The sequence below is a fragment of the Boleophthalmus pectinirostris genome, unplaced genomic scaffold (assembly GCF_026225935.1).
Source record: "Boleophthalmus pectinirostris isolate CB_2022bp ecotype Guang Dong unplaced genomic scaffold, ASM2622593v1 HiC_scaffold_8, whole genome shotgun sequence".
Taxonomy (NCBI): Eukaryota; Metazoa; Chordata; class Actinopteri; order Gobiiformes; family Gobiidae; genus Boleophthalmus; species Boleophthalmus pectinirostris.
The window spans coordinates 26,751,249-26,776,181 of record NW_026571515.1 but is presented as its reverse complement, the minus strand read 5'-3'; the positions used below and the strand labels follow the sequence as shown (position 1 = coordinate 26,776,181).

Genomic DNA, 24,933 nt, shown 5'->3' with positions numbered 1-24,933 from the left:
CTCTAGTATCTTCCCCCACATTCAAACAGAGAACTGTCTTTTTGCAATGCTTTTATTTGATGTAATTTGCAATGTGCAGTCCACTTTCGTGAGTCTACAACAGATTACACAGCCTGGGCCAATCCAATGTACTGGTTCTGGATGTCAAAGATGGCGTAGTATTCCCTGATGAAGACATCTCCCAGGATCCAGAGTGGTTCAGTTCCGCCTTGACCAAAACCAGTGTAGCAGCTACTGTAGCTCTGTACAAAGGCGTAATAAAAATCAATATTTTTTTTTCTAGTGACTACAATATTCATACATTAAAAACAGAGGTACTCAAACTATGACCCATTTTTGCTGGGGCTTATGCTTCCTGTGAATTGTCCCAAATGATCCAAAATAGTAGGCTTTTTACTTCAATTTTTGAATAATGCTACTATAATATAATGCCTAAATAACCTACACTGTGACGTGATACTGACATAACTTTTTAAAAAGTGTGGTGGCTCAGTCAAACCTACATGAAATGCAACATTTTGAATGATTCACTTTGTCATCTTATTTATCGCAGTCTGTTTGATGCATGTTTATATGTGGGCCTCAGTGACAAAACTTTTGGACACCCCAGTTTAACAGTGAGTTTTTAAAGCAAAGTTCTCATGGCAAAGTTGTATTGAAATAATTGTCCCTGTGAAATGAATACAACAAATTCTGATTATAGTTTTAAAGGTGCATCATGTAACTTTTGTGATAGACAGTCAGCAACCTGCTTGTCTCCATGGAGATGGTTTTGCATTTGTTTTCACAATATGGCATTAAATTTAACAATCACCATAGAGACAAACAGGCCAGGTTGGTGAGACAGATCACAGAGTAGAAGTAGAATAAGTTGAAACAAACTAGTAATGGCATTCTACTGAACCAAGACTTAATCAAATCAAAATCAGATCAAGTCAAAACAAGTTCTAAACCAGAGGTAATTCATCTTAAATCCAAGTCTAAACTAGGATTTAACCAAGAATAACCCAGACATATAGCAGGTCTAAAAAGCCCATGAAAACTCATATTATTTAAACCTGGCTCTTTTTGTGTAGTTAAGATGAGTTCATAATTGTTCAGTGTTTTTACTTGAGTGATGTAGCCAGAGGCGGGGACAGAGAAGGAGATTCCATTCAGAGTGAAAGTAACATCAGGCAAGCTCTGGATGTTCTGGCAGTTCACCACAGCCTATAAAATGAAGCACAGAAGATCTCTGTATGAAAGACCTTTCATAGACTTTCCAACTCCACCTCAAGTTACCAGGTCCTATTAGTTATTCTCATTTGAAACTTTTGACATCAGAGTAGAGATGTTGCTTACTTTGGGTCCAGGAAAATGATGAAAAATTGTGGCTAGCGTTCCGGTATAATGGGATGACTCACCTCTCCATACTGGTTGAGTGATGCTCCGAGCCAGGAGTTGATGTTGTTGATGTCTGTGTTTGGTCCGACGATGAGGGAGGTGCCAGTGTCGATGATGGCCTGGCAGCCCCCGGCACAGGCTACAATTTGTCCATTAATGGTCACACTTAAAAAAAAAAGAAAAAAAAAGACAATTTTAGTGAGATCAAGTGGCCCATTTTTAGAGGTGGGTTTTCATTGGGTACCTGTCCATGTTAATCTGCCAGTAAGTAGCAGAGCTCAGGGGGATCCAGTAGATTGACCCAGTGTAGTAGCTGACATCAATTCCTCCAAAGATCACCTCACTGCCCTTCTGGTCATTGCTACAAGTGAAAAGTGTGAGACATTGGAACATATTATGTCAAATCAACTTGAGCTTTTAACCATTTTATAACAGTTTCCCCATATCATTACCATACTCAGTTGTATTTCATGAATGTTGACTCATGCATGTTTGAGTTTTCCTGCGTCATCCTGTATTCACCCCTCCTTGAACCGAGTGCCGGAGTGATCCCAGGAGCTATGTTGTCTGGGTCTTTATGCCCCTGGTGGGGTCACCCAAGGCAAACGGTCCTGGGGGACAGGTCAGATTAAGAGCAGTTCAGAAGCCCTAAGAACGTGGCCAGTTATGTCACCTGGAATGGCATCACCGGGCCCCACCCTGAACCAGACCTGCAGTGGTCGGATCTCCCTCCACGGGGGCCAGGGACAGCCCACGAGTGACGTGGGGTCATCCTCCCATCTATCCACCACCCATAGGAGGATCCATAAGGGTCCGGTGCAAAGAGATCTGGGTGGCAGTCGAAGGCCTGGGACCGGATCTGCATACTTTGAAACTGGTTCAGGGGACATGGAATGTCACCTCGCTGGGGGGAAAGGAGCCTAAGCTTGTGCGGGAGGTTGAGCGTTACGAACTAGATATAGTAGTCCTTGAGAGGGGCTGGACTCTCCGGAGTTCACCCCAGTGAATGAGAGGGTCGCATCCCTGTGCCTTTGAGTCGGGGACAAGTCTTTCAGTCTATGGGCCAAAAAGCAATGCAGAATACTCAGCCTTCTTGGTGTCCCTGAGAGGGGTACTAGACAATGCACCGACCAGGGACTCTGTTGTTCTACTGGGGGACTTCAACGCCTACATGGCCCAGGTGGGAGGGCAAGGAAGGTGGGTTAGGAGCTCAGCCCACCTTGCCCAGGTATGAGAGGTGGGTCTCTGCCTCAAATGGAATGGAGTTCAAGTATCTCAGGGTCTTGTTCAGAAGTGAGGGGAGGATGGAGCGTGAGATTGACAGGCAGATCGGGGAAGCGTTGGCAGTGACGCGGTCGCTGTATCGAGCCATTGTGGTGAAGAGGGAGCTGAGTCAAAAGGTAAAGCTTTCGATTTACCGCTCAATCTGCATTCTTACCCTCACCTATGGTCATGAGTTTTGGGTAATGACCGAAAGGACAAGATCACGGCTATAAGCCACCGAAATAGGTTTCCTTCACAGGGTGGCTGGTTCTCCCTTAGAGACAGAGTTAGGAGCTCAGCCACAAAGGAGGAGCTCGGAGTAGAGCTGCTGCTCCTCTACGCACTACAAACAGCTTTGTGGGAATTTTATCATTTCTTGTTAGGGTACATGTGAAGAGGTCTGTTACAGTTTTGCAGCGCTTCTGTCAGTGTGCCCCAGGGCAGCTGTGGCTACAATAGTAGCTTACCATCACCAGGGTTTAGAGTGAATGAATGAATGCTGAATGAATAATGCTGAATAATGCTCTGTAAAGCGTCTTTGGGGACAGAAAATGTCTGTGAAAAGCGCTATATAAATAAAGACTTACTTACTTACTTAAAGTTTTACATTTATGCGAGGCAAACTTAAGCTCCACATTTACTAACGGCATCAGGATGGGGTCAGGCAACTTCATTCAGTATTATTATAGTATAAGTATTATTCACCAGGCTCCGTACTCTGCAGCCAGCCTCATCTCTATCCACTGAGTGACTGGGAGAGGAAGGGGAGTGAACAGGAGAGGAGGGGGGAGTCATGTCTTTCCTCTCGCTCCTCAGATCAGAATGATCGGAAAGGTTCCGTAGCCCAAATCAAACTCTGAGGTTGCACGCTGTGGCTCTTCTCTCATTTAGTCAGAACATAAATAACATAAAATTTTTGGCCCATTTTCCATGATGTCATTTCTCCATTGCTCTGGCCTTCCCAGAATCATGCACAAAGTGCAGCTTAAACTCCAGGCCTGAATTGGCTTTGGTTAGGCACAGGCTTATTTCTATCATGGAATGACTTGAGACTTAAGCTAAAGATGGAGCTAGATTCAGCTCAGGATTTCAGTAAATCTGGATTTGCTAAGTCACTTGGATGGAATACCCCCCTGTGAATCCCAGCTTTGTTGCTTTGCTTAGTATTTTCTTTTTTTCCTACTATTTTGCTTATTGTGTCCATAGACCCAATGGGTGCTATTCACACATCACAAAATCAGAAGACATTTGGAAACAACTTCCTTTGGGCTCAGTTGGAGATAGGAACTGACAAAATCTGGGAAAACTGAGAAAATGGCCCAGTTTTCTTCATTTAGATGTCACTGTATTTTTATTTATTTTTAATTTTAATTTTGTTTCCTTTTATAAATTACCGATTTGTGTATAATTCGTCTAACTTCATGATAGAAAAAAGATGTCATTGCAGCCTTCCATTATGTTCAACCGATCAACAAAGTGACATCAAAGATGCGATTAGAGTCACATCCATCAAGGGATTATCAGACGTCACTTTGTGCTCTATTGTGCATGTCTCTTGCAGAAAGAGCCACTGTCCTGTCTGGTGTCATGCCAGTGTCTTGGAGGATTTCAGCACATTTTAGGCTTTCCCGGGGACTAGGCTGGTTGTATTAATCAGGTATGAGTGCATGTCCGACTAATAAAGTTTGAGCCATTTCTTCTCACCTGCATTTAATGCATTTGGGCCATTAAGACATATCCTGTTCACTAATGTTAATTTAGCATCATAACTTATTTTATCACACAGTGATAAACTGTGTGCTGACAACATCGCTAGCTAGCATTGCTACTTCATGTCATGCTTCATGTTAACTGCACAGACAGTGGCACTTTCTACTCTCAGGCTGCGCGTGCATCCGCTGTGTTGATAAACAAATTATCTAGTCTATACTACTTTGCTTTGATTTATAATAAAGACTGTAAATTATGGAACATGGCACTTGCCTTTGATATACTTACCTGTTTGCTTTTATACTGAGGTTAATTTCCTCAAACTAGATTTGGGGTGGCATTGTTGCAACACTTAAATTACTAATATTATTATAATATTATTATAATAAATAAAATTATTAATATAAAAAAAAAAAAGAAATTTAGAATTTTGAATCGGTCATCATGTTACCTGCTCAGATAGACAGAGAACAGAGGCTGTCCCAGCAGACCCTGTGCCACCATGTTCTTGAACACCGGCACCACATTGTCGGCGGCAATGGACTGGAAGGCCAGGCCCAGGATACCGTCTGCAGTCATCTCAGCCATAAACTCTGCCTCAGTGTGACTCAGCCCAAACACCTGATTACTCACGGTGATGCCGCCAACCTTAGGTAAACAAGTGAATTAGACATCAATGTTTCATGACATCAAGTTTGTTATAAGGTATGAGGATAAGTATTCATTAGAAGTAATAATCATAGTAGTTGTAGTAGAAGTTTCAGTAGTTGTAGAAGAACTTAGGGAAGTCAAAAATCAATAATTAGAACTAGACCTCAGAAAATCTAAATGAAACCATTTTCTGTCCGCTTTCTATAATGTGTAATTTTGGATAATAAAGTAGCAACTGATATAATGTCTACTTTGATTTAATAATAATAATCATTAGTAATCTACTGAATGGCACACAATGTTGCTTGAATACCCAAATGAGTATGCAATACTTGATTCAATACTTGAATCAAATGTGCAATTCAAATTACAAGCCTATCCCTAGCCTAAAATTATAGGAGAAATGTAATTTACTAGTCCCTCCTGTGGGTAGAGTTACCTCAACCACATCGCTGCCCAAATATCCAGTCATACTCCCAGTGCCGTACTGGATGGACAGAGACTGGCTTCCCCAAACGAAGGTGGACGACAGAGAGGGGTTGAATAGGTTGTGATTCACTGCATCAGTAAAAGAGGAGCAAAAGGAGACCATTTAAGTCTACAGTAAACTATTCTAATTATACAGTCAGCAGTAAGGGTTGGGAGATATGGAAAAAATGGCAAAAAAAAAAAAAATCTTTTTTGTTTGACAGAGTAGACCAATGGGAGGATTGGGACACAAATCATTTTATCGTCATATTGCCCAAATCCTATTAGTAGTAGTGTGAGACCTTAACATTAGATATGCTAATAAATTTGATTTTCAGCATGTTTCTTTCTGTGAGCCTTTGCTTAGTCACAGGAATCAATGAAATTTCCTATCAGTGTGTCACCATTACTTTGCAAACATTTGACTTGTTATATCATTTTCCAAATGTGTGCTATAGAGGTAGTACATACGGCAGGCTTTGCTGGTGGTGCAATAAATAGATGGGACCCACAGATTGGAGGAGCCAGTGTCAAAGATAACGATGAAGGACTGGGGCGGGGTGCCGATGGAGACAACACCGTAGTAGGACAGCTGTACAGAGCCAGTATTAAAAGTATTATAACAGATGATACCACAAACTGCTGCTGTGAAATATATATATGAACTGCACTCACATCTGCATCATTGGTCATTGACTCAACTCCAGTTAGCAGGAACTTGACCATTGGGTTGTACGGATGCTTTCGCCTGTATTCATCCCATTTACCCTTCTCCATCAGACGCTCACGGGCAGTCTTCCCCTTTATCAGTGGCATTCTAATCATAAAAACGACAACAATTTATTGCACTAGTGATGGATTAACAAATACATCTAAAACTAGATAAAGATTGTGTCATACAGTCTCTCAGTAAGATACTGACCTGTGGAGGCATTCGGAAAGAGCCACGAGGGCCAGGAGGACGATCCCTAGGCACTTCATCGTGTTGGGAGACTTCAATGTTGGACTCAGGTGAGTGAAGTAAGAACCACAGCTTTCGCCTCTTATATTCAACACACCAAGGTTGTATCTACACTGAGGTCTCATTCCAGTTTGATATGAAATCAGCTGGAGATTAAAACTAGGTGATACAGTAAAACATAAGTGCTTATCTATATCTTATCAAACCTTGTTAAACAAGTGATATTGTTTTGGCAGTAATTTAACGGAAATACACATTCATTCATTGTAGGTGTATGAAAGCTTAAGATGGTTACAGTTACAGTGTGTTCACCTGACTTTGAGAGTGTTTGTTTAATCTGATAAGGAAACTTTACTCTAATGTGAACCTCAGAGGAACACATTTTATAGTTAATACACATATTAAATTAATTATTAATTATTTTATGCTATAATATACACAATATATCGAGAATACATCAGTGCTAATATCAATATATTTGATCTTTATTGCTAAGCTATGTCAGTCCTATCAGTCAGTGCCCATGTGTTACTAGTTGGCTGGAACAATGAGCCAAATATTGAATACCAATATCAGCTGGAAAAAAACTAAAAACTCGGACCATTGCTACTTTTTAGCAACAGAATTAACAAAGATAATTCATGGCATTGTGTTTTTAATAGCACTTTTACATTTTAAAACAGTACACACTTTCATAATTAGCATATAGTGTGTATTAATTAGATCTTTTCGATATGCTCTACTCTCCCAGAGTCCTGTCTGTACTGGAAACAAATGCTTACACTCAGGGGCGGCTGGTATAATTTTGGGGGGGAGGCGCTGTATAGATTTATAAGGAATGCCAGAAACAGGCAGTCATTTTGATCACTATTGGCTGAACTATATCTATCAGAGCACAACGCACAGCCAAGCTCAAAGTTTACCCAGCGGCACAACCTGATCCACCCGCTCACACCCAGCCCTACCAACATCAGCAAAACTACAGTAAGAGGCTACAGTCATAACACAAACACAAGGCATCAGTGCCGCTCCTACAGCACACGACAGAGCAACCGGAGCAGCTCTGTTGCACCTACGAGCTCATTTATGCACTATTAACTATACCGGGGTTGAATTGGTTTGATATTGGATATTTGACAAATAAAGCTATTTGACTTGTGATGTATATTACCGATTCTTTTCAAACAACTTGTGATATACATCACAAGCTAAATGAGTGTTGAATTCACATATATGCATTCAATCAGCTCATAGTATGATCTTACATAGTATGATTCCAAGACATATTTCTGGGCTCTAATGTAAAGTAATAGGCAGAAGCATTACCTAAATTTTTTTCAAAACTTCAGGCTCTCCCATAAACTCAAATAAAGTGATAGGAGCACATTTAACATTATAAAAATATGTCTATGCAGATACACGTTCAACTTTAAAAATTTTTTTTTTTTTTTTAAATGAACATTTTCCATTCTCATTTGTTTATTTTCCTCTGTCAGAATAGTAAACAACTCAAAATTTACAAATAAACATTTCTGACATAAAAAAAATAAAAAATAAAAAAGTCTGTGAGTTTTTTGGTCTGTTGATGATCAACTTTTTGTGCAGCAGCAACCACAGCCTCTCAGACGCTGTTCAGAGAGGTACTGTTTTCCTTCACCGTAATTTAAGACTGGCCCAAGAGTTCTCAATAGGGTTAAGGTCAGGTGAGGAAGGGGTCCATGGCATTATTATTATTTTTTTTTATCTTAAGGCCTTGACTGTCTAGCCACACAGTGGAGTAGATGCATGAGATGGAGAAATGTCCTACGTAAAAACCATGCAGCCTTTTGAAAGATGCAGCATTTTTCTTGTACTGCTTGAAGAAAGTGTCTTGGTCTGGAATTCATTTTGAGTCCATCTTCAACCCAAAAAGGTCCAACAAGTTCATCTTTAATAATACCAGGCCATACCAGTATCCCACCTCCACCTTTCTGGTGTCTGAGTCGAAGTGGAGCTCTGTGCCCATTACTGATCCAGTCACATCCATCAAGAGTCACTCTTATCTCATCACCTTGTACTTCTGTTCACTCCAGGTAGGTTGCAGTTCTGGAGTATGACAGTGCTGGAGGATAATGGGTTCCTGGTAGCTTCATGTTTGAGTCTTCTCAAATCTCTTGCAGTTAATTTTTTTCTCAGCGTGTTTCTTGTGACACTGTTGACTATTTGCAACAAAATGTTTGATGGTTCTGTGATCACGTCCCAATATCTTTGCAATTTCACGAGTGCTGCATCTCTCTGAAAGACTTTTTTTTTATTTTTTGGTTTTCAGAGTGAGTTAAATCTCTTTTTTGGCTCATTTTGCCTGAGGAAAAGAAGCTGCCTAATAATTCTGCACACCTTAATATAGGGTGTTCATGTCCTTAGGCCACACCCTCCCTTGTTAGACCTGATATGCTTAAATCCAATAAGAATTCAAGTTTATACAGCTTAGAGAATATGCATAAAAATCATGATACGGTCAAAATGCCCACTTGCATAATAACTGTGCACATTATGTATCATTGTGTGACATTTTAACACAAGATAAAGAATTAAGGATAAATGATAAAAATGTTCCTCTAGTATCTTCCCCCACATTCAAGCAAAGACCTGTCTTTTGCAATGCTTTTATTTGATGTAATCTACCAATACAGATGCAGTCCACTTCCGTGTTTTACATGAAGAAGTTTAAGAGTCTCCAACAGACTACACAGACTTCGCCAAACCAACGCTCTTGTTCTGGATGTCAAAGATGGCGTAGTATTCCCTGATGAAGACATCTCCCAGGATCCAGAGTGGTTCAGTTCCGCCTTGACCAAAACCAGTGTAGCAACCGCTGGAGCTCTGTACAAAGGCGTAATAAAATCAATATTTTTTTTACTAGTGACTACAATATTCATACATTAAAAACAGAGGTACTCAAAATATGACCTATTTTTGCTGGGGCTTATGCTTCCTGTGAATTGTCCCAAATGATCCAAAATAGTAGGCTTTTTACTTTAATTTTTGAATAATGCTACTATAATATAATGCCTAAATAACCTACACTGTGACGTGACATAACTTTTTAAAAAGTGTGGTGGCTCAGTCAAACCTACATGAAATGCAACATTTTGAATGATTCACTTTGTCATCTTATTTATCGCAGTCTGTTTGATGCATGTTTATATGTGGGCCTCAGTGACAAAACTTTTGGACACCCCAGTTTAACAGTGAGTTTTTAAAGCAAAGTTCTCATGGCAAAGTTGTATTGAAATAATTGTCCCTGTGAAATGAATACAACAAATTCTGATTATAGTTTTAAAGGTGCATCATGTAACTTTTGTGATAGACAGTCAGCAACCTGCTTGTCTCCATGGAGATGGTTTTGCAATTGTTTTCACAATATGGCATTAAATTTAACAATCACCATAGAGACAAACAGGCCAGGTTGGTGAGACAGATCACAGAGTAGAAGTAGAATAAGTTGAAACAAACTAGTAATGGCATTCTACTGAACCAAGACTTAATCAGATCAAAATCAGATCAAGTCAAAACAAGTTCTAAACCAGAGGTAATTCATCTTAAATCCAAGTCTAAACTAGGATTTAACCAAGAATAGACATATAGCAGGTCTAAAAAGCCCATGAAAACTCATATTATTTAAACCTGGCTCTTTTTGTGTAGTTAAGATGAGTTCATAATTGTTAAGTGTTTTTACTTGAGTGATGTAGCCAGAGGCGGGGACAGAGAAGGAGATTCCATTCAGAGTGAAAGTAACATCAGGCAAGCTCTGGATGTTCTGGCAGTTCACCACAGCCTATAAAATGAAGCACAGAAGATCTCTGTATGAAAGACCTTTCATAGACTTTCCAACTCCACCTCAAGTTACCAGGTCCTATTAGTTATTCTCATTTGAAACTTTTGACATCAGAGTACAGATTTTTGCTTACTTTGGGTCCAGGAAAACGATGGAAAATTGTGGCTAGCGTTCCGGTATAATGGGATGACTCACCTCTCCATACTGGTTGAGTGATGCTCCGAGCCTGGAGTTGATTTTGTTGATGCCCGTGTTTGGTCCGACAATTAGGGAGGTGCCAGTGTCGATGATGGCCTGGCAGCCATCGGCACAGGCTACAATTTGTCCATTGATGGTCACACTTACAAAAAAAATAGGCCATATTAGTGAGATCAAGTGGTCCATGTTAGAGGTGGGTTTTCATTGGGTACCTGTCCATCTTAATCTGCCAGTAAGTAGCAGAGCTCAGGGGGATCCAGTGGATTGATCCAGTGTAGTAGCTGACATCAATTCCTCCAAAGATCACCTCACTGCCCTGCTGGTCATTGCTACAAGTGAAAAGTGTGACACATTAAACCGGACACATTATGTCAAATTAACTTGAGTTTTAACCTTGTAATAACACTGTTCCCTTATCATTACTGTACTCAAAGTTGTATTTCATGCATGTTGATGCCTGTTTCAGTTATCCTGTATCACCTGCATTCAAAGGTTGAATGCTGAGAAAAATTCAGTTTTCACCCAGTTCCTATCTCCGCTCATTCCTCTGTACTTAATTGAAAAAAATTCATAGTCCAGCTCATATAGTCTTTTTTCAACAATAAAAATAACTAAAGTAAAAATAAGCTGCTTGCTATGGTGACATACGGCAGAGCTCTCCATTCTGCAGTGACTTTTCTTATGAAGAGCATTTTGAGTATGTGTGATGTTACCTGCTCAGATAGACAGAGAACAGAGGCTGTCCCAGCAGACCCTGTGCCACCATGTTCTTGAACACCGGCACCACATTGTCCGCGGCAATGGACTGGAAGGCCAGGCCCAGGATACCGTCTGCAGTCATCTCAGCCATAAACTCTGCCTCAGTCTGACTCAGCCCAAACACCTGCTTCTTCACAGTGATGCCGCCAACCTAAGAAAGCAGAGGGGCAAGACTGGCTCAAAACTGAATCAACAACTGAATTAGACATCAATGTTTCATGACATCAAGTTTGTTATAAGGTATGAGGATAAGTATTCGTTAGAAGTAATAATCATAGTAGTTGTAGTAGAAGTTTCAGTAGTTGTAGAAGAACTTAGGGAAGTCAAAAATCAATAATTACAGAATGAACTAGACCTCAGAAAATCTAAATGAAACCATTTTCTGTCCGCTTTCTATAATGTGTAATTTTGGATAATAAAGTAGCAACTGATATGTCTACTTTGATTTAATAATAATAATCATTAGTAATCTACTGAATGGCACACAATGTTGCTTGAATACCCAAATGAGTATGCAATACTTGATTCAATACTTGAATCAAATGTGCAATTCAAATTACAAGCCTAATCCCTAGCCTAAAATTATAGGAGAAATGTAATTTACTAGTCCCTCCTGTGGGTAGAGTTACCTCAACCACATCGCTGCCCAAATATCCAGTCATACTCCCAGTGCCGTACTGGATGGACAGAGACTGGCCTCCCCAAACGAAGGTGGACGACAGAGAGGGGTGGAACAGTTTGTGATTCACTGCATCAGTAAAAGAGGAGCAAAAGGAGACCATTTAAGTCTACAGTAAACTATTCTAATTATACAGTCAGCAGTAAGGGTTGGGAGATATGGAAAAAATTAACATCTCAGGTTTCTTACATTGTAGATAATAAGTTCAGTTTTAAGACAACTCATATATACTCAGTATGACAGAGGTAGAACAATGGGAGGATCGGAACACAAATCATTTTATGTTTCTTTTTGTGAGCCTTTGCATACTGAAAGAAATCAATGACATTTCCTACCAGTGTGCCACCATTACTTTGCAAACATTTGACTTGTTATATCATTTTCCAAATGTGTGCTATAGAGGTAGTACATACGGCAGGCTTCGCTGGTGGTGCAGTAGACAGATGGGACCCACAGATTGGAGGAGCCAGTGTCAAAGATAACCGTGAAGGACTGGGGTGGGGTGCCGATGGAGACAACACCATAGTAGGACAGCTGTACAGAGCCAGTATTAAAAGTATTATAACAGATGATACCATAAATTGCTGCTGTGAAATATATATATGAACTGCACTCACATCAGCATCATTGGTCATTGACTCAACTCCAGTTAGCAGGAACTTGACCATTGGGTTGTACGGATGCTTTCGCCTGTATTCATCCCATTTACCCTTCTCCATCAGACGCTCACGGGCAGTCTTCCCCTTTATCAGTGGCATTCTAATCATAAAAACGACAACAATTTATTGCACTAGTGATGGATAAACAAGTACATCTAAAACTAGATATAGACTGTGCATACTGCCACTTTACAAGAGTCATCAGGACAAAGCACTGGACCTTGGGGGACCGAGCCTTCACTGCTTCTGCCCCCTCCCTCTGAACACACTCCCACAATCCATCAGGAACTCGGACTCACTGCGGCACTTCAAATCACATCTAAAAACTCACCTGTTTAAACTGGCATTCCCCCATTTTCTACAGTGTTACATTTTATTTGTTTGTAAAGCGTCTGCTCTGGGTAGTGACCGAAAGAACAAGATCGCGGATACAAGCAGTCGAAATGAGTTTCCTTCGCAGGGTGGCTGGGCGCTCCCTTAGAGATAGGGTGAGGAGCTCAGTCACAAGGGAGGAGCTCGGAGTAGAGCCTCTGCTCCTCCACGTCGAGAGGAGCCAGCTGAGGTGACTCGGGCATCTGTTCCGGATGCCTCCTGGACGCCTCCCTCGGGAGGTGTTCCGGGCATGTCCCACCGGGAGGAGGCCCCGGAGAAGACCCAGGACACGCTGGAGGGACTATGTCTCTCGGCTGGCCTGGGAACGCCTCGGGGTCTCCCCAGAGGAGCTGGAGGACGTGTCTGGGGTGAAGGAAGTCTGGGAGTCCCTGCTTAGACTGCTGCCCCCGCGACCCGGCCCCGGATAAGCGGAAGAAAATGGATGGATGGATGGGTAAAGCGTCTTTGAGTGTCCAAAAAAGCTCTATATAAGTCTGATTATTATTATTATTACTATTACTTATAGTCTGATCTTGACCCAGTGTGGTAGTCTATATCCACTATGACCAGCACACAAACGTTTGGACTGTTTGAGTTCTTGGGTTAAAGGTGCATTGTGTAACTTTTTGGTTGGGGTCCATCGCCTGCTTGTTTCCATGGATATGTCATTGCTGTGCCTGGAATTTCCACAGTATGACATTGAACAGCTTTACCTTACATTTATTCAATTACAGGTGGTTTTAAAGCTCAAAAATACCTAGAAAAACAGGCATTCTGACTGTGAGCCTCTCTACAGATCTGACTTGTAACTTGGTCTGGTATCGTCTCCATGATGATAAAGGTTTTAATGCCATACTGTCAAACATTCCAGACAAAGCTATACCATCTCTATAAAGAAAAGCATTTGATGGACCCTCCAGCAGAAAAGTTACACAATGCATCTTTAAAGGTGGTTTCTCTGCTCACCCAATCCTTTGGTGTCACCTGTGAAGCATGTTGGTGGTGTGTTCAGCAGTTATGGTTAAATTTTTTAAAAGATATGGCAACAGTTTAAGCAGTTTAGAAAGCTGTGTGCAGTCTCTCAGTAAGATGGGATACTGACCTGTGGAGGCATTCGGAAAGAGCCACGAGGGCCAGGAGGACGATCACTAGGCACTTCATCGTGTTGGGAGACTTCAATGTTGGACTCAGGTGAGTGACGTTAGAACCACAGCTTTCGCCTCTTATATTCAACACACCAAGGTTGTATCTACACTGAGGTCTCCTTCCAGTTTGATATGAAATCAGCTGGAGATTAAAACTAGGTGATACAGTAAAACATAAGTGCTTATCTATATCTTATCAAACCCATTTAAACAAGTGACATTGTTTTGGCAGTAATTTAACAGAAATACACATTCATTAATTGTAGGTGTATGAAAGCTTAAAAGTTACAGTGTGTTCACCTGACTTTGAGAGACTTTGTTTAATCTGATGAGGAAACTTTACTCTAATGTGAACCTCAGAGGAACACATTTTATAGTTAATACACATATTAAATTGTTTTATTCTTACGCAATAATATACACAATATATCGAGAATACATCGGTGCTAATATTAATACATTTGGTCTTTATTGCTAAGCTATGTCAGTCCTATCAGTCAGTGCCCATGTGTTCCCAGTTGGCTGGAACAATGAGCCAAATATTGAATACCAATATCAGCTGGAAAAAAACAAAAAAACTCACATAGAATTACCAAAGATAATTCATGGCATTGTGTTTTCTATAGAACTTTGACATTTTAAAACAGAGTACACAGTAAAGCCTATGGTTAGTGCTGGGGTTTTACAAAGGATAATCATAATGTGATACATAGCTTAATACTGCTCATGCAAACTGTTGTTCCTTGGTCTTGACAGGGTTTTTTTTATATTGAAAATAGATTATTATTTTAATTACATCAAATATATTCAAATCTGCTGCTTGCACTGTCTGTTGCAGTGCTTGTTTTTTAAGGAGCACTAAATTACTTGTGGTTATCAAATTTGCAACAAGAAATTGTTTTAATTTGCAATTTCTGCAGTGCATCGTAGCCCCTTACAGTAAATTATGCTGATAATAATGTAGACCTAAAATTAACCACGTGGTTCAGATAAGCGTTTTCAAAACATTCAAGAAGGTGACAACAAGAAGGTGAAGGTGTGTGCATATGCCCTTTCTTTTGTAACCACTAATCAGGTTTTTCTGAACACAGAGAAAAAAACACCCATAACACAATGTTATTAATGTTTTACTGTAATATAATTTATACACTTTTCTCTCTTTAAATTAGATGATTGTGAAAACAATAGCAGGTTTATTTTACACCAAAAATAAAGTGTCTAGTCTGAATGTGTGGCACTTTTGCTCATTGATGCAGTAGACTTTAGTGCATAGAGGCATGTGTCAGCGAGTTTCCAATGAGCTTTTCTTAAAAGTCTATGTTTTTGAAGTCCTCTGTGCATTTGTATTTGTTGTCGGCGTATCTTGTGCAGACCAGGTGAGGGAGGCAGGGGCAGGTGTGGTGCAGTCGTTTCCCATGATAGGGCACCTGAAATACAGAAAGCCAATATAAACCGAGGTGTAATCTGGCAGTTTAAACCTGTTCATCAAGAGCAGTGACAGCAAAGGGGCAGCTGTAAGAAAGCAGGTCTTTAAATGGCACATTTGACAGACGGATGTGGTGTTAGTCCTGATTCATAGCCCTGATTACCCTCTGACGATCAATAGCCTCTGCAGTTATCAGCATCTTTACCAAAGCTTTAGTAGTACCCTGCCAGCACGATTGCTTCTTTTGGGTCATAGGTATTTAAACAAGTTAGATAAATTTTATTTCAATTTAGTTACACTCATAATTAGCATATAGCGTATTAATTAGATCTTTCTGATATGTTCTAGTTTCCCAGAGTGCTGTCTGTACTGGAGACAAATGCTTACACTAGTCATCTTGCACAGTGAGGATTTAGAGCCAATTGACACATGCGGCATGGGCATGAGTGGCGAGTGCTCTTGCCTTACAGCAAAAAGGTTTTGGGTTCAACTCCCGTGTCACAAGGACCTTTTTGTGTGGAATTTGCACGTTTCTTCCTATGTCTGTTTCCACCGGGCACTCCGGTTTTCAACATCAACCCAAACCAGTCTAAGATTTGGAGATGGATCTGCTTCTCAGTTACCTGTCAGGAAGAAGTATTGAAGGATGGGTCAAACACAGAGGACAATTTCCTTATGTGAACAATAAAGGGCACCTTATAGTTACCTTACCTTATAATTAGATCAAATTATGCTTAACTAACAACTGAACCCACATTCTCCTAAAAATAAATTAATTAATGATAAATAAATGTAATGAGTCCTTGTAGAGCTATAGTGCATGAAGTATATCAAGACTCAAACTGAACAAAACACAGATAGCACAGACAGTACAGTCTTTACCTTGTGACTGAAAGGGTGGCACTCATCGCCCTCCACTCCTCTCGGGACACACATCCTGAGCCCCCTCAGCCACAAACTCACAGCACAGCACAGACCCAGCCCGCACTGAAGGTCCCGCTCACATGCCTGAAATACACAACATTTAAACATAATGAAATAATGGCACTTATGAACATACACTTGTGATCTGCTGCCCATCATTTCTATAATGTGATTAGTAATGACGATCAGTCCGGACCATGGCTTAATTTCCTCTAGAGTCCCTGAAGTGGAGGAGGATGTGGGCTCTGTCATCAGTCATTTATTATCCAATTAGAAATAATCAGCAGTTATATTGAGCTGCTGGACCTGAACTATTCAGATCACTTACAAATGAAAGTAAATGGTGACGTCAGTGCTTCGTCTACAGTACAATTAACATATTTAATTGACTGTGAACATTCTCAGATTGGCATTTCATTTCATTGGAACTTCACAGAATGTAGACATTGGTAACTCTCTTACTGCAGAATGAAAACGTCCATCGGAGGTAACACACCTAATTAATACAGCTGTAAGGAATTACTGATTACAACTATCAATAATTGAAGTTATCAATCAAATATATAAATATCTGTATTAGTTTGATAGCATGTTTTATTATGAAATTCTAATACTACGTTTTGTTAAATTCAACACAATGATCAATGTTAAACATGCTGATTACTAATATTGGTTACATTTGTGCACATGCTAATCCAATGTGATGTCCAGTTTGCTATGACAGTCAGATTTAAAAGCTGAACTGCAGCATCACATACAGGTGTAATTTTTGCTTTTGTTGATTACTTTTTCAGATTATTTTATTTATTTTGAACGACTAGTTTTCTTTGAGTCGTTTCTTTCTCTTCTTTAGCAACCTAACAAAGACTTCTAAGGTGCGCATGAGTCTATTTTATAGTGAGAACACAGAACATGCATGTGAACCAGGTAGGTCTGGACTCACCCCTGTGATGACGGCTGCTCTGGTCCAGTGGAGGGACAGCAGGAGCACGGACAGCAGCACGGCCCTGAAGCCCATCGCAGCAACAGGAGGAGAACTGGACTGGTATAGCTCAGATCAGATCCAGTCTGTGTTACACGCTTTTCCAAAACTAAAGGGGCAGCCACATAGCCCTCCCCTGCCTTTATCCACCTCGACCCCCCCACATCTCGCTGCCCCATCTTCCCACGCCCCTCTCTATCTCCTGGAAAGACTCAGTGCAAGCTCCCTTCACATGATGACGGTTGCAGGAGCTCAATCGTCACAAACTTACGTCAGCGTCAGTCAGGATAGTTAGGCAAGACAAATTGTGAAATCAACATTGACAACCTAAGGCCAGGTAAAAGTGTAATGCAGAACACACAGAAACAATTATTGTACTTGCTTAAATGCAGTTAATTGAAGTCATCATATTCAATATAGTATTTAACCTTTATATTTTTTTTATTTCTTTTTCAATTTTGGACCCAGCCACCCAAATAAAAGATGGCAGTACTTTATAAACTTTATTTATTACATCAGATTGCCTTAATAAATTGCCTCCAATTCACAAAGACATGTTCCTGCATAAAATTGGGGCTAAAGTAACTAGTCCGTGATGTGGAGGTGGACAGCTCAGTGCTGTGGTTAACAGGACAGATTTAATACTTGGTGTTACTGGAACACATGGGACCAGACTTGTATAGTTACATTCACTAAATTATGTGAAAACAACATATTAATTAGTATTTCTTTTACTGAAAGAGTAATCCAGCTGCCCTGACTCACATTATGTGTTTAAATAATGAAATACAGTACTGCACAATACGTCATTGGAAATTTTAAACTTTGTTGTTCTCTTCAATAAAAATAAAAATGGGCTACAGTGCAGAACATAGACAGAGCCAGAGCAATGACTACATCTGGCTCACACTTCTTTTATATTGTTGTCATTTTCAAAACCCATCTGCAGTAAATTCTACCACTTAATATATGCCAGGTTTCCTCTCGAACAGGATTTGGTCATCTGTTTAAATGGGACACATCCTTTAGAGAAACATTGGACGGTTTATGTGCTCGTGCAGCTGGGTGCTTGCCTACGTGCATGCTTGGACACAGTGACGAGGAAGAGTCTGTCAGCACCCACACCCCGGCTCTGATTTAAGGTTTGAGTGAGAAATATGAGAGAGAGAGGAGAGAGTGCAGTGTATCTCGAGGGCCAGTCAGCGGGCTGTACGCTAGTGTGCAGGTGATGGATCTCTGTGACGGCCGGGCCCATAATTACACCCCTCCAAACCTGCCCCGTCAGCAACCACCTCAGGACCATCCAACAGGAAGAGAAGCCTGCACACAACTTTGATATTAATTAACAACATCTACCAAAGTTTACAACAAGAGTCTTCTTATTTAAATACTAAGGTACATAAATAAAATATCAAAATTTTGCCTAAATACCATCAGATAATTAATTTTGATATTATGATAAAGCATAATCAGCTCTTACTCTTGTATTTTGTGACAAAATCTTCCTACAAATGACTACAGTGAACAAAGTTGTCAAAAGAGTAGGGTAGCATTTACCTGAGAGTTTAGAGGGCTCCTTAGTCATTTGATGGTGACCTTATGTGCTCTGGCACTGGATCATTAATAGGCCTATATTCACCGGAAAAATTAGCTCCTGTAATCTCATTCTGTATTTATGCAGTTCTAAATAATTAAATCAGAAAGTGACATGTGAACGTGAATTATGTACTAGGATGTGAAGAGGTGTTTTTAGTTAGCAATTTTATCAATACACACACTATAAATAGGCATTCTCAAGACTAAACAAATTTAATGTGGCAACTTGTAATATTTTATACCCATGGCAATTTAGTCATCAATTTTGTTTACTGGGTTGGTTGTAAAGGCTTATTATTTTCTTCACCATCTGACCTATTTCACACTTTCGTAACTTACCAGTATTACCCAAACGAACCTCGTGGGTTACGATGGGGGAGAGGAATCATGAGAGGAATCAATATTAATATTAAAAGACTAGTTCTGAATCACAGAATACATCAAATTGGCCTCTAAGCTCCTAGCACTGTAAGTCAAAACCGGATGTGCGCCACCGTCCGCCAAGATAAGGACTGCCCGAATAGTGCACTGAGTAAGGTAGGAGTTAGGAAAAGAGCTTGCATGCTTCCTTTCATTTAGCAGAGTAACCTCGGAAGATTCCTAACTGTGGCTCTTTCTCCTCTCTGCTTACTACTCTTGTTTGGTTGACTCTGTGATGTAGTTCCAAAGGTAAAGGAGTTAGGGGCTAGGAGCTATATACATATACATATACATATACATATACATATACATATACATATACATATACATATACATGTTCGCGGTTTCATTGTATATACCATGGCTCTATTGAAATAACATACCATAATATACATGTTCGCGTTTTCTTATTTCACAGATTCCGTAGATCACATGACAGTCAGCTGACTCTAACAGGAAGTAACGAGGAAGTGGTTCAAAACAACACACATTACACAACAAAACGCTTTTTCTTTCCACTTAGCCATGGAGTGGACTCTCGAGCAGCACTTGGATGATACGTAAGTTGATTCAAAACTGTGATAGTGGTTGTGCACATTATTTTCATTAAATTAAACCTGCTCCTCGTCTGTTTTACTTTGCAGGATGAAAAATCCCTCTGTGGTCGGAGTTCTCTGTACAGACCAACAAGGCCACAATCTCGGCTGTAAGATTTTATTATTACTTTTATTGTGTGGGATTTGTATGTTATATCCATATAATCTATTGGCCAAGTTTGCTTTTATATTACTATCATTAGTTACGTACCTTCTCTATTTAAAATGTTTTTGAAGCAGTATTCATTTTCCTAGTATTAACGTTTATTAGGTCTTTTTAGCACAATTTAATACACTTTAGAGGAACACCCTAATAATATCCAGACTCTAGAACCATCTCATCATGGTTATTTTTTCTAATTGCATGGCCAATACAACACTTGTCCACATTTTGCATTCTTAGAAGTATTATATATATATATATATATATATATATATATATATATATATATATATATATATATATATATATATATATATATATATATATATATATTGCACTACCTTTTATTCAAATAGTGAAAATACAAAGTAACATCAATAGTTGTTAAATTGTTAAAGCCAGGGGGGGATAAATACATATACTAACTTAATATACATACAATTACCAGCATTCTACAGTTAAAAGCTTTTGGGCTGTTACAAGGTTCTTTCTAAAATACACTGAATGCAGGTTTCTTGTTAACAAATTTACATTTATGTATAAAGTAGTTTACCATAATAATTACAAGGTTGAAAATATACAATTTATCTTTGCTCATTAGTCCAACTGTAGAAAGTCCATATATGATATGCAGGTTATACATATATTTTTTGCATAGTTGGGTTTCAATAAATAAACTCACATTTTTCCAAAACTGAGTTTTAAATGGGCAGTTCCAACATAAATGAGGTACAGTTTCGGGATTATTACCACAAAATGAACAATTTACATCTAGTGTCATGGGCTTCGCCCTAGGCCAATCAGAGAGATCTGTACAGTCAAAAAGCACAAACTAGCATCAAACAGTAATTTTCTTGATTTAGGTAGTTTCTTTTCTATTTTTCCATAAACCTTTTATTATGGTTGTAAAAGATTCTCTGTAACTTTTTGAGTGAAACACTGTTAAGTCTCAATGGAGATGTTATTTTTTTACCTGGAATGTCCCACAGTGCACCAGTAAATCTGTGGAGACAAGCAAGAGACGCCACCAGAGCAAGCTACTCACTGTAATGTATGCTGTTCAAGTAATTTTCGAACAATAAAAAAAACTTAAATGGAAGAAATGCAACATGGGTAAGGGCAATGCCATACTGTCGAGCATTTTAGGCAAAGCCTCCCAGGGTTAGGTAATAGGCCCTCCAAAAGAAAAGTTATATAGTGCACTTTTAATACACTTGGCGCAAGTAAAACCTCCAGGTTTATTATGAGATTTACAGAGGAAAAATGCATATGTACAACTACACTTTGAGTAAAACAAGAGAGAAGTATTTTTCGGACATTATTGGTAATTGCAGTAACAACTCTCGTGTCCTGTTTGCAACAGTGAACAGATTAACAAACCCTCCAGCTCCACTGCCACTAGAACTAATTTCCACATCTAAATGTAATGAGTTTGCAGTTTTCTTTAATGACAAAGTTCAGGGCATCAAAAATGCCATCAATTCCACAACACAAATAACAAGCATGCATCCACAGAGACACTTAGAGCTGAATCACTTTGCACCTGTAACTGACAAAACTGTTTTAGAGATCGTTACCAGTCTGAGTTCATCTACCTGCTGCCTGGACATGTTACCCACTAGATTTCTAAAGTCCGTCCTCAACAGTTTACTTTCACCACTCACTCACATAGTTAACATGTCACTACAATCTGGAACATTCCCAAACGCGTTGAAAACTGCGGTCATTAAGCCTCTCCTAAAGAAGAGCAGTCTTGATGCCACAGTACTGAACAATTTCCGACCCATCTCAAATCTGCCGTTTTTTGGCAAAGTCCTTGAAAAAGCTGTTTACCAACAGCTTACGAACTTTCTCCAAATGAACAACTCCTTTGATGTTTTCCAGTCAGGTTTTAGAGCCCACCACAGCACTGAGACTGCTCTTATCAAGGTGACAAATGACATCCGCCTGAACACTGACGCAGGCAAAGTCTCAGTCTTGATCCTGTTAGATCTTAGTGCTGCTTTTGACACTGTCGATCATGGGATCCTCTTACAGAGACTAGAGGACTGGGTGGGCATGTCTGGTACTGTACTAAACTGGTTCAAGTCCTATCTAGAAGACAGGAAGTATTTTTTGAAATTGGAAACTGTGTCTCATATCACATGGCCCTGACCTGTGGAGTGCCTCAGGGGTCAATCCTGGGCCCCTTGTTGTTCAATCTCTACATGCTGCCATTAGGCCAGTTAATAAGCAGCAATAACTTGTCCTACCACAATTATGCAGATGACACTCAGATCTACGTCTCTCTGGCAGCAGGAGACTATGGACCAGTGGAGTCACTTGGTCATTGCATCCAACAGATCAGTGTGGATGCAAAACAACTTTCTCCAGCTAAACTCTGACAAGACTGAAGTCATAGTGTTTGGTCCACAGAAACAAAGGGACAGTGTCAGCATCACCTCCAGTCTCTCTCTCTAAAACCTTCAAATCAGGCAAGAAATCTAGGGGTAATAATGGACTCAGATTTGAACTTTAACAGCCACATCAAATCAATAACATCTGCAGCCTTTTACCATCTAAAAACATAGCAAAAATCAAAGGTTTACTGTCTAAAGCAGACTTGGAGAAACTTATCCATGCGTTTGTCTCCAGTAGGTTAGACTACTGTAATGATCTGCTCACTGGTCTCTCCAAACGAGCTGTGAGACAGCTGCAGAACATCCAGAACGCTGCAGCTCGGGTCCTTACTCGAACTAGGAAGTACGAGCACATAAGTCCTGTGCTCAGGTCTCTGCACTGGCTTCCTGTGGCTCAGAGAATAGACTTTAAAGCAGCTCTGCTTGTGTACAAGTCTCTCCATGGCCGAGCACCAAAGTACATCTGTGACATGTTAGTGTCATATGAATCATCTCGCACTCTGAGGAGCTCAGGGACCGGCCTCCTGCTGGTGGACAGAGTCAGGACTAAACAAGGGGAGTCAGCGTTTCAGGTTCATGCAGCTAAAACCTGGAACATGTCAGACAGGCCTCTTCTGTGACGCTGTTTAAATCCAGGCTCAAAACATTTCTGTTTAACTGTGCATATAACTGAAAGGTTTTCATTCCGCACTCTTCTCTCCAATTTATGTCTCTCTTTTTTAATTTTAATCTTCATGATTATTTATGTTTTGATTTGTTTTTATTATGATTTTAATGTATTTCTTATTCTGTAAAGCACTTTGAATTACTTTGTGTACAAATTGTGCTATACAAATAAACTTGCCTTGCCTTGCCAAATATTTAACTGCTAATTTCTGTGCTCTTCCTGCCAGGCCGTGGTTCGCTGTCGGATGAGCACGGGGGAGTAGTGTCAGTTTTAGCCAAACAGGCTTCAGCTTTGACTCGAGATCCCACGGACACCCCTACAGTGTGCTTGGAGTCTGAGTCCGGGTAAGACACTGCTCTGTTTGATTGCAGCACTTCCAACACTATTGATAAATAAAGTCATTAGTACATAGTGGTCTGACTTTCACTTCAGAGTCTGTTACTGTGACAATGCTGCCACCTACTGGATGTTTCTTTCCTCACTCTCTAAAAAAACGTATGTGGTTCACTGGTTTCACCTTGAGCAATAATTCAGTTGGGAAAAAAACATACTGTAAATGGTTCACTTTAAGATAACTGTGCCATTTAATTTTACAGATTATAAATTGGGAAATTACACAGTTTGAACATTCAACTTGAATAAACTATTACATGATATATTGCCCTTTTTTGGGTTTTGTGTGATGCCTATGTTTGGCAAGTTCTGTGGCTCTTACAAATCTGATGCTTTCCAAGTACTTCATAATTCAAACCAAGTCTATTTTAGGACAATTCCAAGTTTAAACTAGGCATAAACCAGCTAACTGTGGGAGCACAGCACACCAGTGCTACAGTATTTTCTCAAAAGGACTAACTCAAAATATAGGTAACTTCTATAAATTAAACACCAGTGCCAACCAAAGGAGTTTGCCCTACCACAATTTGACATCCTCTAGTCTAAATATCTTTTGAAAATTCAATCTTCTGTTTTTTATCTTTTCAGAAACATCCTGATTAGGAGTCATGGGACCATCACAGTGGCAGTACATAAGATTGCTTCATGAAAAATCTATTAAAATGTCATAAAAAGATCAGCAAATGCAGTTGTGTGTGTGTGTGTGGTGTGCTCTGTAAAGTGTAAATAATACAGATTCATGGTTTATTCCTTTATAACACCTGAAATGTGTTTTATTTTTTATGTTGTTTCAAGTGGTTCTTTATCTGAGTGTGTTGAATAAAATCTGAAATTAGATTATTTGGCTGCACAGTTCTGATCTTTACATTTTACAGCTTGTTTGCGCTGTCAATACCACCTTGAAGCCTTTTGTATTTGTGTTTGTTTTGAGGCGAGGCTTTGCTGTCAAATCGGTGTCTGAGGCTGACACGGTACAAAGATAGCGCATGGGCGTATCCACTCTCAAGTTTTAAGTGTTTATCTTGTGCATTGTACAAGTGAATAACAAGCCCCTCTAATGAGCAAACAGACACCTCTCCTCTGCGGTGTCTCCTCCCATGCCTAAGTGCAGCATTGCATCTTGCTGGTTGGGGCACCTCCCTCCTCCAGGTCCCGACATAAGTAACTGCAGAGGTTTCTACTCCCTACTTTTCCCCTGGGCCCTCAGTTGAAGTTTGCGGCAGCTCGCTCGTTGGGTCACGTGTCCCCTCAGTGCTGTGGCCGCTGCGAGCGCCTCCTCAGTGCAGTCTGCCATGATGACGC

The 24,933-nt window shown here is 40.0% G+C and overlaps 4 protein-coding genes across 5 annotated transcripts; 1 reads left to right on the top strand and 3 right to left on the bottom strand.

Annotated features, from left to right (window-relative positions):
• Nucleotides 1-104: 104 nt before the first annotated feature.
• LOC110164581 (pepsin A-like) lies at nucleotides 105-6,478 on the bottom strand. The gene is made up of 9 exons (XM_020929648.2): nucleotides 6,398-6,478; nucleotides 6,151-6,292; nucleotides 5,947-6,067; nucleotides 5,447-5,565; nucleotides 4,808-5,004; nucleotides 1,628-1,744; nucleotides 1,404-1,548; nucleotides 1,111-1,209; nucleotides 105-242 (listed from the first exon to the last, which is right to left on the bottom strand). The coding sequence occupies exons 1-9, from the start codon at nucleotides 6,454-6,456 to the stop codon at nucleotides 105-107; spliced, it is 1,137 nt and encodes a 378-aa protein (XP_020785307.2). The 5' UTR covers nucleotides 6,457-6,478.
• Nucleotides 6,479-9,160: 2,682 nt separating this feature from the next.
• Nucleotides 9,161-14,081, bottom strand: LOC110164573 (pepsin A-like). The gene is made up of 9 exons (XM_020929639.2): nucleotides 14,023-14,081; nucleotides 12,507-12,648; nucleotides 12,303-12,423; nucleotides 11,840-11,958; nucleotides 11,165-11,361; nucleotides 10,664-10,780; nucleotides 10,449-10,593; nucleotides 10,155-10,253; nucleotides 9,161-9,298 (listed from the first exon to the last, which is right to left on the bottom strand). Exons 1-9 carry the CDS (start codon nucleotides 14,079-14,081, stop codon nucleotides 9,161-9,163), a joined length of 1,137 nt encoding a protein of 378 aa, XP_020785298.2.
• Nucleotides 14,082-15,357: 1,276 nt separating this feature from the next.
• On the bottom strand, nucleotides 15,358-17,488 carry prok1 (prokineticin 1). Its single transcript, XM_020930121.2, has 3 exons — nucleotides 17,359-17,488; nucleotides 16,374-16,499; nucleotides 15,358-15,492 (listed from the first exon to the last, which is right to left on the bottom strand). The coding sequence occupies exons 1-3, from the start codon at nucleotides 17,431-17,433 to the stop codon at nucleotides 15,373-15,375; spliced, it is 321 nt and encodes a 106-aa protein (XP_020785780.1). The 5' UTR covers nucleotides 17,434-17,488; the 3' UTR covers nucleotides 15,358-15,372.
• Nucleotides 17,489-19,383: 1,895 nt separating this feature from the next.
• lamtor5 (late endosomal/lysosomal adaptor, MAPK and MTOR activator 5) lies at nucleotides 19,384-24,471 on the top strand. 2 transcript variants are annotated; one of them, XM_020929918.2, is made up of 5 exons: nucleotides 19,384-19,530; nucleotides 19,832-19,973; nucleotides 20,058-20,119; nucleotides 23,465-23,582; nucleotides 24,220-24,471. In XM_020929918.2, exons 2-5 carry the CDS (start codon nucleotides 19,939-19,941, stop codon nucleotides 24,278-24,280), a joined length of 276 nt encoding a protein of 91 aa, XP_020785577.1. In that variant the 5' UTR covers nucleotides 19,384-19,530; nucleotides 19,832-19,938; the 3' UTR covers nucleotides 24,281-24,471. The 2 variants fall into 2 exon arrangements, with proteins under 2 accessions (XP_020785577.1, XP_055022362.1); XM_055166387.1 differs by lacking the exon at nucleotides 19,384-19,530 and adding an exon at nucleotides 19,540-19,662.
• The last annotated feature ends 462 nt before the right edge of the window (nucleotides 24,472-24,933 follow it).